Below are 20,920 nucleotides of genomic sequence, written 5' to 3'. Positions count from 1 at the left end.
CACTCAAGCTATATAGGTTTGAATACTGTAGTAGCAGCAGACTGAAATTTGCATGTACGTATGATCAAGACAAGCCTAGTCTTGCTTGAACATAATACTATATAGGGGGTGTCATGACCCCACCCAAACAGCAACATAGGCCCAGATGCATGGCAATCATACAGTATGGCAATCAAAAACAGCATTGAGGGCTCCCAGTAGAGGTTCTGTTAGTCATGATGTTCCAGCAGCCCAACTAGTGATCCCCTGGGTCTCCTGTACGTAAGAGTTTGGACTTGGAACATCAAAAATCATCACTGCTTTACCAACCATACAGTGGGCAGTCTAGTACTGGGAAGAAGTTCTGATGCAGGGAATTGAAGTAGAAATAAAAACAGCATGGATGGGGTGTGATGAGATGTAAAGTACATGCAAATGTTAGTGCACTACTCACCAGGAGAGTGTGCTTAAGCCTTTAGACCCATTTAGAGGGCTCACCCATGAGCTCATAGAAATAAACAGCAGGGTCAATGCCGAGCTTATCATCAGAATTGTATCCCTGCATAAAAGGGAAACATGGATTTCTCCAAAATTTCTTGGAGAAAACATGACGGGGGTGAAACACCAGCAATGACATGTGGGATTGAAGACAGTTGTGTTCACATACGTTTTTGGTCTGAGACATTCTTAAGCACAGCTTGTTCACATCGGTGCCCAGTGAATCCCGCCAAGCATCTGGTTGATGGGTAGAAAGGAAAAAGATAAATAGTACTCAAATGTTACACACAAGACATGCGAACAGATTGACAAACACAAAGACATCCAGTGTAGTCACAAAACATGACAGGTTCCAGGATAAAACCCTATTTCCAACATTGCTGTTTTGCAGGAAAAGTTTTTTAATTTCCAATTCTCAAAAAAAATTCTCACGTTCCACAATACCTGGGCATGCTATGTTTAAGGTAAATATTAATGTGACTCGTGTCACCTCCTGATCTTTGGTTACCTCCAATGAGCCGGGAAGGGTTTGCACCCTTTTTCACTTGCGGGTGAAGGGGTGAGTGTGCCAGGTGTCAAACGGCAGGTAGAGGAAACATTCTGGTTATGTGTTTGTCTGTGATACAAACTCCTGGTTTCCTGCTTGAGTCAGATGTGCTAAACACCCATCCACCACCCGGCCCGCACACCCTTTCTGTACTTTCTACCTCGCTAAAGAGCACACTACTTCCCACATTGACACTGAATGCTAGTAGTAGTGGAGCTAAATCATGAGGTGCAATCGTCCAATATAAATGTAATTCTTGACTGATAAGGGTAACCAAACTACAGTGTGTTACAGAGCTAATCTGCTAGCGCCCTTCTTTACTTCTGTATTAGCTTTTTGAATTAGCTGTTTGATTCAATGCAATTTTATTAATTTTGTATTGTTATACTATCATTGAAATAAAGTTTTTTGCCTTTTCACTACAATACCATTGTACTTTTCCTTTTCCTTCCTTGTTATCCTGCGAGGCATTTAAAACAGTTGGTGGAAGTTTGCTGACCACCTCACACATTAAAGAATTTGAGTGAGAGTTCTATGATGTTCTCTGGTACATGTTCAGAAGGACAGAGGTCGATCTTCTTAGGAGAAGGGAGAGTGTGTGTGTGTTATTATTCCACATTACCAGAGAATTCCTACACTGGGAATCCTGGCCCACAGCACGTCTCCAAGGTTTACTTCCGCTTACTCAACTATTCTGAATGACTCTCACACCGACCTATGTGTCACTGGGCATTCTTAAGAGGACTGGCATCACAGACTGGCATTGAGGGGTGTGGAACGTTATCTCTCTGGCTGGGAAGGGAAAAGAGCTGCTGCGGCAGGTGGAGCGGTACCTACTAGAAATAGTAGGATACACGTCTACGCATAGCACTGGTTCTGAGACCAAACTCCTGGAGTGGTGCTTGACTCTCACCTTTAACGGAGTTGCCCAGGGTGAGCAACGGCGTGCAGGTGTGGGAATACTCGTGAGTCTTCATCTGAGCGCCTCTGTATTGTCACTCGTGGAACAAGATAGTCGGCTCTATGCAACTGCATGTTGCTGAGTGGAAGTCTTACTGTTGTTTGTGCTTATGCACCAAAGGGGAGGGGGAGGGCTGATTGGGAGGAAGGGCCTGCCTGGTCTGAACCCGACTGGTGTTTTGTTATTGGACTTCTGTGCTAGTCATGGCTTGTCAAACCACATGTACGAGTAAAGTGTCATTCATAAGTGTACTTGCTACCAGAACTTCCTAGGCCAAAGATTGATGCTAGACTTTGTGGTCGTATCATCAGATTTGCAGTCGTATGGCTTAGACATTCAGGTGAAGAGAGAAACAGAGCTGTCAACTCATCAGTACTGCTGGTGAGTTGGATCAGACGGTGGGGAAGGCTGCCAGACAGACTTGGTAAACCCAAACATGTATTGAGGATTAACTGGGACGGTCTGGCAGAGGCCTCTATCTAAGAGAGAATAATTTCTAATACACCCCAGGGGAGGTTGGGGACAGGGAATCCGAGAGGGCCATTTTCAAAACCTCCATTGTCGAGGCAAGTTGTACTCGTGGCAGCAATCTAGGAACAAAGTAAGCCTTTCGGGCTTGGTTGGCCCAGACATGTACCAGAAGGTACGACGAGGGTTGCAGTTCAGGGAGGCTATGGAGAAAGACTTTCGGATGGCCTCAAGAAAGAACGTTTTTGTCAATGTAATCCTGTTTAGGATGACTATGACCATGTCATATTTTAAGCTATTTTACAGTACAGTCTTTCAGAAAACTAAAGGGATAGTCAGTAAAATTATGTTATAACTAGGGCTGTCGAATTAGCGTGTTAATTTCGATTAATTAATCAGAAAAAATAGCACGACAAAAAAATTAACACAGATTAATCTTAGATGCTCCTGAGCGCATTTGCCGACTTTGCAGCTCCGACAGCACCCCCCCTCGCACCGGAGCTCCGACAGCACCCTCCCTCGCACGGAACTCTCACAGCAAATATTGATATATGCGATTAATCTAGATTAATTAATCACAAAGCATGTAATTAATTAGATAAAAAAATGTAATCGCTAGACAGCCCTAGTTATAACACATTCACAATTTCTCAAGTTTAGTTATAAAATGTAGTTATAGTTGTTGAAAGCTGAACTAGTCCATGCATTTGTTACTTCAAGGCTGGATTACTGCAACTCCTTAGTATCAGATTGTCCCAATAAAATAATCTTTAATTAATTAATTCAAAATGCTGCGGCACGTGTATTGACAAGAACTAGGAAACAGGATCATACTCCTGCTGCTCTGCACTGGCTCCTGGTGAAATACAGAATACAATTCAAAATCCTTCTCCTGACCTACAAAGCAATTAATGGTCAGGCTGCAGCATATTTTAAAGATTTCATAGTACCTTATAAACCAACTAGAGCATTGTACTCCCAGAATGCAGGCTTCCTTGTGGTTCCTAGAGTCTCTAAAAGTACAATGGGAGCCAGAGCCTTCAGCTATCAAGCTCCTCTCCTGTGGAACCAGCTCCCAGTTTGTGTTCGGGAGGCAGACACCCTCTCCACATTTAAGGGCAGGCTAAAGACTTTCCTCTTTGATAAAGCTTATAGTTAGGGCTGGCTCAGGCTTACCTTGGACCAGCCCCTATTTATGCTGCTATAGGCTTAGACTGCCAGGGCGTACACCTCTATCTTTCCTCCTCTCCTTCTCTATCTGTATGCATTCACATCCCTTAAATGCATGTTACTAACTCAGCATCCGGGGCATCATCCCCGGAGTTTCTGTGTCTCTCATCTGGCAGGTTGCCATTATTAAAGGTTACATCTGGATCATGATCCATGGCTGCGTCTGTTGCCCTGGTCCTGCCTGACGCCCACGGTTACATCTCTTTTTTTGGAGGCACCGGGAAGCTTATTTCTTTTTTACATCATCCTGGATTCATGTTTTTTAAATACGAACACATCATCACACCTGTACACACGCTATCTATTGCACGTCTGTCCGTCCTGGGAGAGGGATCCCTCCTCAGTTGCTCTCCCTGAGGTTTCTTCCATTTGTCCCCCTTTAATTGTGAGGTATCTTTTAGGGAGTTTTTCCTTGTGCTGTGCGAGGGTCTAAGGACAGAGGGTGTCGTATGCTGTTTGATTGGATTTTGAACCTATATAGATCCAATAAGGTATTCGACAGAATTTGAATATGGTCAGTGGATTCAATACAGCATTCAGATTTGATAAAATGCTCTCAAACCTGAATCCTCACACATCATTGTCCCATGATGACGCACTCCTATAGTTTCTTTGATGCATAATAATCAGTCTCTCTACCAACAGCAGGTTTCACTGTATGTATGTTTTCTTGATTACCCATTTTCCATCCATCCATCCATTAGCCATCTTATCCTTTAGAGCAGTGTTACTCCTGCGGCTCGCCAAGCTTTAATTGGTGGTTCGCATGGCAGTAGGCTAAATAAAGGGGTGATAGATATGATTATATATAATAATAATAATTGATTGAAAGTATAGACTAGAAACAAGATATTTAAACTTACTCGGCCCGACTCACTGCGGAGTTGCCAGTTTTGGTTGGTCTATCCAGTACTACAATGGCGAATGTGCTCTTGGACGGGTAGATACATGGTGGGCTAGTATAGAATTCTTTTTACTTACGGTGATTAAAAATATGTTATCATAAGCATGCTTATGATTATGGACATTTGCTAAATTGGAGCATTTAAATTGGAGGATACTACGACCATACTGGCTTCCCCCGTTAAAAATAGAAAGGTACGAGCCATACAAGACGAGCATAGGAAAATTCAAGAAAAGTAGACAGAGGAATTTTTATTTGTCCTCCACGAGTCGAACCCTTCGTGCTTAACCCTTTAACACGGAATGTGCAAACAAACCCGCTCTGGTTTCAAGCGAAGTCATTTGGAGCGGCATTTCCAAACGACGCATTCAAAATTCAACGAAATTTACGCACCTGGAAGAGAAATTAGGAAAAACTAAAAAAGAGCAGCTTTCTTATTTTCTTTCTGGACAACAAAGGCTCAAACACAGGACAACTAATACAGCTGAACTGAGACATCTTTTAAAATCGCATGGATTTTGGCTCGGGCCTTCTCAGTCTTCTCAGTGAAAGACTGCTTTTTGGCTTCAGCAGAAATATGGTTTTAAGGTAATTAAGTAATTATTATTATTATTATTATTATTAAGATAATCCTGCTTTTAATGAATGTATTGGTTGGCTGCATTGCATATTGTATGTTCTGGGTGGGATGACAGATTAATAAACAGACGGGAAAAGAAAGTGGCTCTTCTATTGATTCTCATGTAAAAAATAGTGAAGATCACTGCTTTAGAGGATTGTGGGGGGTCTGGAACTTAGCCCTGCTAACATTGATCTGGCAAGAGGTGAGGTATACCCTGGACAGGTCGCCAGTCAATCACAGGGCTGACACATAGAGACGGAAAACCAGTTAATCTAACCTGCATATTTTTGGACTGTGGGAGGGAACCAGAGCAGCCGGAGACAAGGAGAACATGCAAACTCCACACAGGTGGATTAACACCCATAACCGACAGTGCTAACCACTGCACAACCGTGCCGTCTGTGCCATTTTTGTGCTTTTAATTCTTGATTCATTTGATGTGTTATTAGTGTCTCTTTTATGTTTGGAATGCTGATAGCCACTGAATAAAATCTTATCTGATAACAAACTGTTTCTTACAAAAAACATTATCAACAGAATGTGAAATGGTAACAGTGTTGAAGTTATGTCGAAGACGTCTATGTATTGTGTTGCAGAGATACTATCGACTGAAATTAGCATGCTAACTGACTGTCCCCGGCCTGTCCTGTCTTGTATTACCACTTGTTCCTCTAGAGGTGATAGTGAGTCTGCCAGTCTGCCCTCCCTACAGAGACGAAGAAGTGGAGCTGCACCGACCACTGCATTGACTGTCTTGTCAATAATACAGCCATGGTCTCTGTCTTTTGTTTATTGGATAACAATGAGATGAGAAAACAACCCTCACCCTTGTCTCCGCAGCCGCTGGAATGCTGTTTCGCCAGGAATAGAGCTGTCCGCAGCCCCGGGAGACGGACGTACCTTTTATCAGCAATTAGGTTGAGTTCAGGCATAGCACCGATGGTCTAATCCCAGAGATAAACTTTCTGTTGTTGCCTTTACACAGGTTAGACCCAGTACTCCATTTGCCAGCTGTGACTTCCGGCACTGGGGCTTGTGCTGGAGGATCTGCGACCGGCTATAGTAGGTCGGCTTGAGTAAAGGTGGTTCTCAGCTCCCATCATGAGCTTAAGCACCCCTCCCTCAGACCTCACTGCTTCCTGGAGCAGGCTGTCCTCCACCAAATCCGTCTTGAAACACAGAATCCGTCTCATTTTCCACTTTTGTGTGTGTGTGACCTTTTTGTTGTGTTATCACAATTCATACACTTCCAATGTGTTTATGATTAACTTGTTTACAAGAGCACAATATTGTCTATCCTCTCAGTCTAGCCTCCTAATTTTGCTCTCAAAATGGACCAGATTGGTGCATTTAACTTTTGAGTGTAGCCTACAAAAGTCAGTCGAATATGGTGCAGCCCTAATTAGTACATTAGCAGGATTGTAGCTCAACATGGACATGAAATCAGTGCTCTGTGTGTGAAAGTGCAATAAAAACATTCTTTCAACCAATGAATAATTGTGATAAATTATCATGATCTCAATATTGATCATAATAATCGTGACTATTTTGACTATAATCATGCAGCCATACGTTAATGCCACAGTAAACGCAGATGGGTAAAGTACACTACAGGCTGATGCTTCACGTGAAGATTATAAGACAGCAGTGTTATTTTGTTTCAGCACTTTGATGGAATTGTGCATATTCTTGCCCTGCTGTTTGTTAAAAGTAGGCAATATTAACTGATGACTATAAATGTAGATTGTATGGACCCAGTAGTAGAGGTGAAATGCTGCCCCCTATTTCTTTGGAGCAGGTGGCTCGTAACTACACACTGCACCTTTAAGCAGTGTGCATGTTTATGCACAGTAATGGCCTTTGGAGGATGTTACATGTGCAAAACTGGTATAAAGTATAAAATATCAGTATCTTATTCACATCATTGAAATGTGTTGCATTCTTCTGCATTTCTACTTTTTGCTTACATTTTTTTTGTTTAATAAAATGCTGTTTCCATCATATTTCTGATGTTTTCATTAATTGATGTTGATAGTTAAATATACCGTAACAATCTGTTTGCATTAATCAAGATATAACAGATATCATAAATCACAGTAACTGCTTATAACATATTCAGTCAGACAAAAACTTGAATCAAAGTTAGTATTATAACTAACTCCATGTCATACCTGCAAAGAAAATTTGTGCTGCCTGGCATGATTTCAAAGGTGTAGCACTCCCCTCCATTAACACAGTAGTTCCTCCGACTGTCACTGCAGCGTGTCACATGACTGGAGGTCTTGGCTGTAGTGGTGGTGGTGGTGGAAGCTGCAGAAAACAACCACAATTAGTGCAGCAAGAGAAGAACACGTGAGTTACACTGAGTTTATAAAGTGAAAGCAAATTGTTAGCCAAAAAGTGTGGAGAAAACACCAAACGATGCATTCCTGCTTGAAGAAAAGCTGGATCTGAAATGGCAGCTGCAGTCAGATTGGATTCAATTCAATGAATATTAATGGTGACCCAGTTTGACTGCAAATAAAACATTTAAAATGTCCATAGAAACCTCTCAAACCCCTATCTCACTACTCCACTACTACTATATGTTGAGTATATTCCAAACACTCATATTTCAAAACACACATGTCCCTAGCTGACTACAACTGCCATACTCAACAAAGAAGCAGGCTACACACTTTTCAAAGCCATCTTAGAAGCCTATGAGGAGTGAATATGTGATACTTTACACTCTACATTTATAGAAGGACATGATGTAGATCTAGTAAGGATCCTTTTTTTTCAATGAAGATGTCTTCAGGAGATATTGTCCCTTCCAGCAAACTGTCATTTAGCAGTAAAACTGTGCACATGTTGTTGCTTACTAAAGAGAGGGACAGTGTTATATTTAATTTCAAACACTTCCAAGGAAAACAAAATGATGTATAAGTGACGATGAGTGAAGTCAGCAGTGACATGTGGAAGAGCCTTTTCCCTGTCTGACTCAGATGGTCACTGAGTGAAAACTCTTTCTTCTCTCTCTGTATTACTGTCCAAACACCTGTGCCCTTAAATCTATAATACACTATAGGCAAAGCTCAGAATATTTTATCTTCATGTCCTCATCTTCATATTACTTGCAGAAAATGCTAGTTCAAGAGACTGAGAAAACGAGTTTTGGGAATGAAACAATATACAATACCGTTGCATGATCTCATAGTACAAAAACTATAAAGGTGGAGAGACTTTAGTAAGTCAACCTGAAACATTTCCACTCACTTTAGAGTGTACAGGCCACGTAACCTGGATGACTTTGGACATCAGTAGACTGATGAATAGACATGCTCATCATATAAATGGTCAAGCAACAGATTTGTATTAGTTTCCCTTATTGAAACAATTTCCTAAAAATCATGATCATTACTCATGGGTGATATTGCACCATCAAGCCCCTCTTTTCATTCTTTATTGATATACATTTACTTTCATGAAAGCAGATAGACCACATGATAACTAAATATATATGTTTGAAAGAAAAGAAAGAAAGTAAGTGAGTATAATACTTCTTACATATACAGTGAGGGCAGTATCTCGGCATTACACAGCACATTTCAGCAACGAGTAGCTTCCTTAGATAACTGATAAAAGACTGAAGGACATGAGTAGAGATGCACATGGATCAGCGTGTAAGACATGCAGGCTGCACAAAGCTTGAACCTGCATTCCACTCCTGTCTGTATTGCACATGATCTCTTAATGACAGCACTTCAACTGATGCTGGAGCTTCAATAAATAAATGCAGTGAATGTAATTTGGTGTGGAAGCTTTAGCTCAAGAGAATATTAATTGCACTTATTAGTCATTTTTTTGAACATCAAAACATCAACTTGCTATCAAAGCCATAACTGTGAATGATTTACTTTGGAAATGTCAATCCATAATCAGTGGATGTATTAGACACAAGGACCAAACTATAACATCCATAAATCAGCAGCCTCTATGGATTGTAAATATTGTTATTGGGCAGCAGTTTAGCAGTGTCTGCTCAGTGCAGCGGGGCGTGTCAGAGGTGCCACAGTTACCACAGCTGAGGGCTTTCTGTTACACTGCTTGAAGCAGCAGCCATTTTTGTCTTCATCATGCCCGATGGAGTGCAGAGATGAATGCAGGTTTCTCTGCTTAGTTTTTGCTTGAAGATGAGAAACATTAAACCAGTGAGCAGTGACACAGTGCTGGAGCATAGCCAACAGGCCACTTCACTTCTCTGCTGTTCAGGCTCTTTTGGCAGAGCTGGGGTTGCATTTGCAGAGCAAGCAGTCTACTGCAGTGGGTGGTGTTTCTGTCAAGTGTTTTCAAGGACAAACCATGATGCACTGCACCAGCAGAAAGCTCGCTGTGCACGAGTAACTGGAAGCACAGCAGTCACATCAGTGCAGGTGAATCTAAATGTGAATTAAATACTTTATTGTATTTGCAGATTTTGTGAAGTCATTTTTAAATTGGTAAAAAAACAAAACAAAAAAAGCCTTCACCACTTTACGTTTAACACACTGACTACACGCCTATTTAAAATGGTTAACAATAGAAATGTTCTAATAATATTTTGGGCATCTGACTATCTGTGCTCTGTTTCCAATTTAAGAAAGCTTGGAAACATATTTGTATTTATCTATTTATTCATTCATTAACAAGGTGGTAATGTTTTGGATGTAGTTTATTTGTCTGTTTGAAAGCAGGATTACTGGATGAAACTTAGTGGAAGGGTGTAGCATGGGCCAAAGAAGAACCCTTAACAATTTTGGAGCAGATCCAAATCACAAGGCGGATACACAAATGATGTTTCACTTTAGTTAACCTTGCCAGATAGGCATAGCATTGGCAGAGGTCTGCACTCTCCGAGTGCCCTTCTAGTTTATTTATGAGAATATACTCTAGCAACCAAAAAAAAACAGAAACCCTGCCCCTGCAGAAATAGACCATGTCAGCCAGTTCACAGACGGCAAGGCAACCATTCATTCTGGAGTGGCACCGAAGCAATCCCCTGTGCTTCTCATTACTTTATTCATTCAGATTTTCCAGCAGTCATTCTCTCGCTGACATGGCCTTTCTTACAGCAGGAGCTACATTGTTTTCTGTTCTGCTCCTTTCACTTAGCGGTAAACTAATCTTGATAACAATTCATCACTTCATGCATCCGTTTCACGATCAGCACATTGTAATGGGAAGGCAGTCACGGAAAGGCAGTCAAGGTTACGAAAATGTGACTCAATGAAATCTAAAAATAGATCTGCATCTTTGTCTTAATGTCACTTTGAAACACAATGACTTTACTTTAATCTCTACCAAAGCACAATAAAGGAGAGGGGATGTATTTGAATGAACAACAATGAATCTTTTGCTCAGCTGAAATAGGTTCAATAAAGAGGAGCAGCAGCCTCAAGTAGTGAAGATATATCACATGTGTAGCTGTCCTAAGTATATACAGAGGGCAGTGTGACTGTTTGTAAGGTCTGTATCATCTGTATACATTACACAAGCAGAACACACTGGTAGGGAGAATGGAAAATAACCACAGGACAATTAACACAAAAAGGCTTTAAATTATATTGAATCTTCCTATAATGTAGCTCCTTTTTATTGTTATGCTTTAAAAGCCCCTATTGGTGAAACTCATGTGATTATATCATCTTTCAAATGGAAAATCTGGGCAAATTATTTTCTTCAGCGTATTCAATGGTAAGGGAGGAACTCACTATAAATGATCAGGACACATTTATATTTTCATTAATCATGTGTGGTATAAACCAAGAACCAAGTCTTAACAACACTTGTATGTTGTGGCACAGTTTGAGTGCATCTTATTGAGTTGAGGAAGAGACACACCCATCTTATGGTTGAAACTACCACTAGAGGGAGACTGTTCTCTCGGAGCGGCCCGGCTCACTTTCAGAGCTTTCAGTCCCTACACTTTTCCTCCTCTACTTTGATGAGTATTTTTAAATGCTAACTTTCACATGCAACATTGCAAAAATAATGAACCAGTAAAAACCAATCTGCATTTGAATTTCATCAGACAGTATGATGTCTCCATGCTTAGAAATGACCCAAGGTCAAGATAATGACCCCCCAGCTGTGAGTTTATCACTTATTTTCCAGGAAGAAAAAGGAGAGCTAGAGATATATTATCAACTGCAAAACTCTGTGAAGTCCTGTAATCACTTTATGGGAAAATTAAATGTGGGGGTTGACCTTTCACCTGATAGACAGTATTTGGGATATTTAAGTATCATTTGTTTGTGTTTAGTTACCATCTTTTATTCCAGCCACTTGCAACTTAGTATTTATTTTTTAACATTAATTTGTTGCATTTGACTCTCTTCCATAAAGATCGAGGTAAACATTTTTTAGGCAACCAGAATATCCGGAATTACTTAAATTTCATACTTTGATTTTACACTGGGTATATAATTGCTGCTAAAAATGTTCCTGGGTAACAATCTGCACAGAATGGAGAACCCAAATGCAGACACACTGGCACACTGGCAGGTGGGCAGAGTAAAATGACTTTGTTGGGCGGTGATGACAGGTAGACATGCTTACATACAGAAACATTAATATTAGGGGAACAGCTGAGAGGTCGGCACAGCCGGCACCTGTCAGTGGCCGAAGCAACTCGAGTTTAGCCAGCACAACCCCAGTGTCAGAAGTCACCCCTGCCTGTTGTCGCACTGGGTCCTAACCTTTGAATGGCAACAATAGAGAGTTTGCAGTTCTCCGGGGATTAGATCATCGGTGCCGTGGCTGAACTAGAGCAAAATGCTAACTGTTAACTGAAGCTATGTTGATCCCGGCGGCGGTGAGGACAAGGCACGACTTTGAATGTAATCCAATAAACAAACTATAAACTGGAGCTACAGTGACTCACTATCTCCTCAAGCAGGGGTCGCGAGCCATATGTGGCTCTTTCGATAACGCAATATGGCTTGCAGACATTTTTGAGCTGACATTTTTTAACATGATTAACAAGTAATAAATAATTATATTGTGTCATTTTAAAGAAAAACATTTAGCAGCGGATTTGTTTTTAGTTCTCCCCTCTCTTTCCTACGCTCTGTCTCTGGCTGTAGGTGTGTTCACACGTGTGTGTGTGTGTGTGTGTGTGTGTGTGTGTGTGTGTGTGTGTGTGTGTGTGTGTGTGTGTGTGTGTGTGTGTGTGTGTGTGTGTAGGGGTCGGAGCCCCATAGACCGGGGGTCAAACTCAATCACAGAGAGGGCCAACATTAAAAACTGGGACTACGTCGAGGGCCAAACACGGTCCACATTCATTATTATATTATTATATTATATATATATTATATTATATATATATATATACCGGTATATATATATATATATATATATATATATATATATATATATATATATATATATATTTATTATTATACACATATTGGATAAAGTGCAAAAAGATATGGAACATATTTAAGTCAACTGCAAACGGATTGCTGAGCAGTTCAATTAAAATATCTGAGCTGCAAATGCGCTCAGTTTATGAGCAGAATGCGGTCTGGAACACAGCGGTGGAGATGTTTGTCAGTGTTTGGAAACACGTAGTGACCAAAGTTTCCTTCTGCATCAGAGTCTCCCACAGAAAGCTCGGCTTAGAAAGCTCTCACTGCATCATACATGTCCTGTGATCACACGGCCCTGAAGCTGCAGGTTTAACAGTGAGATGCTTCGTTATGTCACACAAACAGTACAGCTCACATCGTCCCAGAGATCTGTGGTGTGTTTCCCTTTGCTTTCCAAAAACTTTAATTTCATTCACATATTTAGATACTTCCTCAAATGTCTTTTCCCGTGGTTGTGCCATGCATTGATTTAATTACCAAAACCGGCGGCCCAGTTATGACAGACATATGATATGTTCTCATGGGCCGGATATAATTGCCTTGAGTTTGACCCCCGTGCAGTAAACACTGAAACGTGCACATATATGAGATAAATAACGTGAGTGTTTAGTTTATTTAATAAAAGAGCACCTGTTCAATGAAACACTGATACCGCTATTAGTACTCAGAGACGTGTTATATTTAAAAATGCACACATAAAGTTGCATTCAAATTTATTAAATATATGGCTTTCATGGAAATACATAAAAAAATATTTGGCTTTTATGGCTCTCCCAGCCAAAAAGGTTCCCGACCCCTGTCCTAGAGCATAGGTTTTCAACAGGGGGTCCGCGGAGGTACTGCAGGGGGGTCGCGAAATAGTTTGTAGATAAAGCAAAAAATATGTATTTATTTTATTACAAAATTATTTTTTGTTGCTTTGCGCATTCACATTCCCTCCTCTGCTGTACTTAACGAAGGGTGGCGACCATACCTGCATACCAGTGGTGACACACCTACAGTCAGAGACAGAGTGGAGGAAAGGAGAGGAGTAAACTAAAATACATTTGCGCCACGCACCCCCGCCCCCCCGTCGCACGGACTTCTTCAAGCCTCTTCTGTACAATATATACAATAGGGGGTCCCTGCACCACGCTACACCCATTTGGGGGTCCTTGTCCTGAAAAACGTTGAAGACACCTGTCCTAGAGCATAGGTTTTCAACAGGGGGTCCGCGGAGGTACTGCAGGGGAGTCGCGAAATAGTTTGTAGATAAAGCAAAAAGATTTTTATAAAAATAAAAATAGTTTATAAAAATAAAATAAAAATGCACATTCACATCCTCCCCCCCCCCCCCCACCCCCAGAGAGTAAACTACTGTTCCAGATACCTGTGACGAAATGTTTTGTGCCTTTGTAGTGCCCTGGGTTAGAGACTCTCAGTCAATTACAGGACACATTTAACTAAAGATGAAGACACTGGCAAGCCGTTCTCCAGCATAAACACAATGCAAAACATGACGCTGAATGTCAATAGATAGGAGGAAATCCCCAAACTCTGCAGTTTAAAAGTGATGAGTGCAACAGTAAGTGAAACCCAGAGGTGAACGCTTAGGTCAGCTGAAAAATTGCATATCCAGTGCAGTCTAGCAAACATAGGATGCAGCCAAATTGTATAAATGGCAGGCTTACATGTGGAAGCTTGATAACCTGTGATTCAAACAGAGGCATTCTGGCTGAGTTTCAAGTTATTGTATGTATATTCATTCCTGCTGTCACCCATCAGCTGAGCAGCTATTGTAATTTAGACTAGCTTGCTAGCTACCAAAGAAAGACAAGTTAGCATATAGCTAAAGGGGTCAATCCTATGTTCCCAGGGTCCTATGTTCCCCAGATTTATATGTCACAAAATGGGAACATGACAAAGGGTCCTATGCTACCCAGCTCTATATAAAACCTTTTGAAAATTATACTTAACCCTCCTAGTGTGCTAAAAATGGGAACATACCTTGCTTTCGTGGGTCAATATGTACAATTTGTTTTATTAATCACAAAACACTCAAAAAACATTTTTACCCAATAGGCTATAGTGTTTTACCTCATAAGTAACTTGTTATCCATTCAGAACCACAACATTCAAATGCCCTGCTGTTGAGAATATCATCAAACCAAATTATCAAAAATATGGTAAAAGCTGATCCACAGAGAACATGTTTAAACATATGGCATGCAGCAAAACATTGTGGGTAGTTTTGTGGATCAAACCAAAAACAAATTCCACAGAACCACTTAGACTCTTTAATATTCTATGCCGGGTCACCACACATGTAACCATGTTTTAGAGACCTTCGAAATAAAATACTATTTGAGCCATTGGTTTTGTTTTGAAGCCTTGTTCCAATAAAAAAGAACTGGATGACATAATGAAATATTTTAACATTAAACGGGTCAAAGTTGTCCTTTTTCTCTTTAATTTGGAATGTCTGCTCTGCCTGCACTGCAGTCCCTCTCACTACCCAGACAGTATTCGTAGGAATTACAATTGAATTGGATGATTCAGCAGCTCACAATTTATATCTAGAGCCAACGTTTAGTGCTAATGCAGGAAATAGTGTGGAAGTGAAAGGACTTGTAGCACATCCCACTATCATGTAGAAGACAGGAGTTCACATCCAACACATGCTTTCCTTACTCTTAAAAGGTGCCTCTGGAGTTTTCTTTACAAAACTGTTAGTCAGTGTTTCTCACCAAAACTCATGTCTACCCTTGAGGTCTAACAAATGTATTGAGTGCATTTCCTTCCTCATAAAACATATGCCATATTTTAAATTTAAAAAAAGAATTATTACAACAGTCTTCTTCTTCTCTGCGTTTGTTTGTGTCTTACCGTCAAGTGCAGATAATATAGAAATAATTATTGGACGTTATATAATGTTGTCATCAAACATCATCTGGGGTTTTGCAGAATCATCCCATATCACATACTGTCTGGAAACAGAGGTTGTTGGCCTGTAGAGGCAGTGGACAGCCATGTGCTTCCTTCCCATTGTGTGCCATTATCCACATTTGTACGATACATTGAGACTCCAAGCACATGCAACATAATCCTCGGAGAGAGACTGGATAGGCACAACGTACAAACTAGTGCACTTGAAGGATACTAAGGCCTTCACACTATCCTCATAAGTACATGGACCAACTAGTGTGAGTCACTACTGCAGCACACAAGACACAAACAGATCACTGGCACGTATGAAAGATTTCAGAGGATTTGTGGCAATTTTCTAATCGGTTTCTCCACAATATATTAGTAAAACAGACTTAATGCCAATTTACTAAGAGTTTCTTTAAGATGTACTGATGTCATTGCCATATTGACACAGAAACTTCCACAGTCCAGTTGCTCCTGTTAGTAATCTCTCCTCTAATATATACAGTACATGCATATATACATTAGTCATGGACCACTTTGTAACTTCATGTTAAATCATCATGAATTATTGACAGCTGTATTATTAATATTTTAGAACAGTTTCAGGTCTCTAACATACTAACACTGCTACATCCGTCACATCTCTGTATGCTGGTTTCTGACAGCAGGACTGTGAACTTCTTCTTTTTGTATTGAAACACACGGAGCAGAACACAGACCGCCTTACATGGCAATTTTACAGCTGTCGATGATGCTAATGATGAAATCTCATGACACTTGAATCAATTAGGCTGCAAGGAGAGATTTATGAGAAGATTTGTCCATTTAAGTTTGTTGAATCTCACTTGAAGCACTCACACGAACAAACCTCACAGTACGAGAAGTTTAGGATAAGAATACAAAGATGTTCTTGCATCAGGCCCATTCATCTCTTCCCACCAGCAAACACAACCATTTGTATTTGTTGGAACACATGAGCAGGTACTGCTGCAAGAAATATAACACTGACTGTCTGTGATGCAGGCAAAAGCCTTACCTTTGCACCACCAGTGTGCCCAAATGTTTCAGTGGTTTTGTTAGCAGTAACTGGTTATCAAGCTTTTTTTCCGTGCTGCAGATTAAGAAAACAGTGTATCCCTTCACTAAGGCATTGGTTGGAACCTAACACCCTCTCCACCACCATCACCTTAGATAAACTAACCCAGACAGTGTAAAAAAGCACACAGTGATGTGACTACAACAGACACGTCATAGTGGCGAGCCGCTGGCAGACAGACAGTATTAGTGGGTTGTTTTTCCCTGCGGCGGAGGGATGGAGTGGGCATCAATTAGCCTCCAGCAGGCTCTGACCTTGAAATGGAGCACAGGAAAACAGGAAGTCTCCCTGTACCACAGCCTGGAGTTCCAGTTTGTGTCCCACATCATATATTGATTTTCACTTTTTCATATGACTGAAAATGTGCATCGGCACATTGTAGGGCTCTTGCATATTGTATGCTATTGTATATCCATGTATGGTAGTGTGCCTAGAAGTCATTGTGGTTTGATTTAGGGAGCATTAATACTTTAGAAGGAAGGAGTGAATGTTAGAAATGATACATTCACTGAAGGGGTATGTTTGAATAGAACAGTTGTTTACACCTACAGTATCTGTGGAGCAATATTTCAGAGGCTTAGTCATGGGCCTCTATGCTACACTCTGCAAGTCACAACGTGTCTGCTCTCAGGCAAAGTCCTGACTCTTCCTGACACTTGATAGAACGCACCATTTACAAAGTCAATGATAAAACTGAAAAAAAAGATTTGAATCATTTGTATAAAAACACTGACCTTATCTGTACAATGATGAAAATCACAGTCCAGTGTTAAGCAGGACTGTAGCTTGTACCCCCTGCCCGTGATTACATCCTATGTCATGATACTAGAGAGCAGTTTTGGAACAAAGGGACATGCAATCCCAGAGCTTTCACTAAACTAAGTGCTGGGTACTTACAGATTGTTGGGATGATGATGTCGTTTAATTCCTGTGTTGTCTGAGGGTGGGGAGTCTGCTTTGGGACGGTGGGACGTTCGGCGTTGTATTTCAGTGTAACAGAGGGATCAGAGTGAGTCACTCGTGGGGACTGGGGCACGTACGCCCCTCGTGTTGATTTCTCTTCCATTAAAACATCAGGACGTCCTGGGGTAATGGCGGTGGTCAAGGAGACAAAAGACGGAGATGAATGACGAATTGACACAGTTAGTCCCAGCGTGGGGCTAACTGATATGATAATAGGGTCCTGTCCGATGCGTTTTGGATCTAAGTGTGTGGGTGGTTCGTACTCAAAGATCTTATCCACAAAGACCCATTTGAGGCCAGCTGTGCAGAGGGCTAAACTCAGCAGACAGGCCAGGATGGGAAGAATGCAGATTTTCTCCGAATGCAGGCAATTGTTAATCTGTTCCATCTCTATGCACACACAGCAGGTCCCTGGCAAGGCCACAATTCCCAAAGCCCCCAAATGTTCCCCATCACCAGCACCACCTCCCACTGCACCCTCCTCCCCACCCTCACCAGCTGCCTCTGTCTCCTCTGGTTTCTCCTCTGGGACTTGTCCAGTATCAACAGTAGAGCTGGTGGGGGAGGCTGATCCAGGAGGGGGAGCTGGCCCTGCAGAGAAGTCCTCCATTCCCTCAGTCATCCTTCCAACTGCTGGATGAAGGGTGTCTGAACACCTAAACTATTAACTCAGAGCATCACACAGTGGCTGTCTGCCACCAGTCTCCTCGAGTATGTTTTCCATCATGAGGCGGCAGAGTCAGAGCTGGGATTTCAGAGGAAGGTATAAATGCTCTTCAGAGTAAGTCGGACCTTGTTAACAGTCTGGGAGGTATGTAGACAGCCTTCTGCGCACGAGGTAGAGGAGTTCCTTACTCATGCTTTCTCACAGGAAACGCAATCAGTCTATAAATAGAATCGTCACATTGGCTGCAGGCAAAAACAAAAAAGATTTCCAGAGAATCGGATTCCTTAAATGTTCTGCATGCTCTACTAGAGAGCAGTAGTGGAATAGTAGCACTCACTCACCTGAGCACTTGGGCAGAAGAGGCGGTGTTGACGTGATGGGACAACTGCAGTAGCTGTAGTGCAGAGGACAGGACGGCCGGGCACTGCAGTGGCAGGAGGGACATGCTGTCTTGTCTGTGGAGCTCCAAGTAGCTGAAAGGCTGAATCATCAGGGAGCGGCAGGTGCCCTTCCTCTCAGCACAGCTACAGAAACAGATGAGTAAGGGGAAAGAGAGAGAAAGAGAATCATAGAGAGTACAAGGGGGAGGGGGGGGGGGCTGCAGCAGCACAGAAGGGCAGAGAAGACGGGATACTCCCCTTTTTCTTCTCTCACCCCTCCTCTCTCAATCTTTCCTCTCCAAGTGGTGAGCAGGGCAGCCTTTGGCCTCCTCCCTCTCTGTCTCTCTTCCTGTCTGGTGGTGTCTGTGCTCTCTTTGCAGGCTGCTCCCAATCCCAGCACAAAGCATCCAGCTAAGCAAGTTCCTACTTGATCCAATTAGAGTGCAAGTCAGCGAATCACAGGCTGGCAAACTGTTGTAGCCGCCCCCTCCAGCACCACTCCCCATTGATTATGCTGATACTAAAGGGTGTGTTTTTTGTCAAGGGGAAGGAGCCGGGGAAGCAGACATATGATCCACCCCAAGAGGATGCAGCCATTGTGTTCTACTCTTCTCAAGTATCTGCATTCATTAGTGTAATAACAAGGCAATTGCATTGACAGAGTAAAATATATATTTATATAGATATACATACATATATATATATATATATATATATATATATATATATATATATATATATATATATATATATGTATATGTGTATATATGTATACATGCCCAGCACAGGTATGAACAATATAATGAATGACAGCTGAGTGAGGTGTAGTTCAGGCTGGCTCACTGTCATGGCTTACTGTGAGTCTTGAGTAGAACTGAGCCATCATTAATGTTATTAGTAACACCTGTACTTGACCTACTGTGCCAAGTCAAAGTGTCTGCTATGAAACAGCCTGTAGTAATCAAGATGGTTGCTACTGAACACATGTACAAAGGTAAAGGTAGAAATAAGTGTCCTGATTTTGTTAAAAGGCCCAATAGTGGATCATCACTGCTGGACTGGGAGGACATTTTGGGAGCGCAAATTGCTAGCTTGTTAGCTATTGTGAATATAGTCCGAATACCAAGAAATTACTAAATTAAACACAAAACAAATCTGTCATTTCAGCTGGCCTGAAATATAAACACAAATATTCCAGATCCTTCAGTCATACTTCCAACATTTATTTTGGTATCCAATTTGTTAGATAGAGCGTGACAGTGTGACAGAAAGCCCCCAGACCGCCAATAAAACTATTAACTCCCCAACCCCCCACCACGTGGGCTAATAGGCTAGCAGGACAATCTTCTGGAGGAGTCGGGGCTTAAATAAGATGAAGACAGTCACAAAGGTCAGGTCACCGCCACACTGAACACTGACACTGTGGTGACCCTTTCCAATCCCCGGATAGAATTAATACCAGTAATGGTATCTGTGGGAGAGGACTTCCTGTCAGGCCCCTGAATTAGAGACCAGCATATTGATTAACTTCTCAGCATTTTCACCCTTTATGGAGGCCAAAAAGAGACACAAGACATAAATAAATGAATAGCAAATGTGCTAAAATAACTAAATCAATCAATCTGCAATAAATATTTTTAAAATATGTTTAAATATGTTTATTTGCACATGTATTTATGATTTCTCTCTCAATCAGCCATTTTTTTTTCAAAAAGTCAGAGTATTCATCTTCAGCGATGTAATCCAATAATCTCATAATCCTGTATGCCACCATTGCGGTTCACCTCTGCAACCACCCAGACTGTTCAGCCAGTGAGAGCCAGGAGGGACCACGAGAAGGATGTGTGGAAATAAATAAACGTGAAAATAAAAAATACAAAATACAAACATTTTCAAATAAATGAATGAATACAGAAACATATCACATGATTGACTTATTGATTTATATTTTGGGTCAAAAAGTTGTGTTTATTTTTCATTTTTTATGCATCATTCATTTATTTTCTGTGATACTTTTGGGACCCCGAGTTTTAAGCATTGCTTTGTTGAGAGAAACCACCACTAGCACAACTAAAGCAGGTATACTTGTCCTAATGTGTTCTACTCAAGCAGAGGGACATGGGAGACATGGTACTCAATAGTTTGAAAGATTCATGGACGAAAATATTAATATGTTTTCAGATAAATTGAGAGGCAGCTCTAATATACATAACATTTCTTAAAACATATAAACGTAATTGACCGATTTTCTCTGTGCAGCAAACATTGAGGCTAGTTCAGCGGATGACGACTGGAGGTCCTCCT

The 20,920-nt window shown here is 41.3% G+C and overlaps 1 protein-coding gene across 2 annotated transcripts in view; it reads right to left on the bottom strand.

Moving 5' to 3' along the window:
* Positions 1-18,012, bottom strand: part of nrg1 (neuregulin 1) — a 41,619-nt gene extending 23,607 nt beyond the window's left edge. The window contains exons 1-3 of one of the 2 annotated variants that reach the window (XM_029444000.1): positions 17,504-18,012; positions 7,381-7,519; positions 647-714 (exon numbers count right to left, since the gene is read on the bottom strand). In XM_029444000.1, coding sequence (XP_029299860.1) covers positions 647-714; positions 7,381-7,519; positions 17,504-17,957 — 661 coding nt within the window. In that variant the 5' untranslated portion in view covers positions 17,958-18,012. Of the gene's footprint in view, positions 1-433; positions 539-646; positions 715-7,380; positions 7,520-17,503 lie in introns of those variants that run through there. The other variant, XM_029443999.1, reaches the window with a different exon arrangement.
* Between the last annotated feature and the right edge of the window lie 2,908 nt (positions 18,013-20,920).

The sequence above is a fragment of the Cottoperca gobio genome, chromosome 12 (assembly GCF_900634415.1).
Source record: "Cottoperca gobio chromosome 12, fCotGob3.1, whole genome shotgun sequence".
NCBI lineage: Eukaryota > Metazoa > Chordata > Actinopteri > Perciformes > Bovichtidae > Cottoperca > Cottoperca gobio.
The sequence above is the reverse complement of the archived record's forward strand: the minus strand, read 5'-3'. Positions and strand labels throughout refer to the sequence as shown.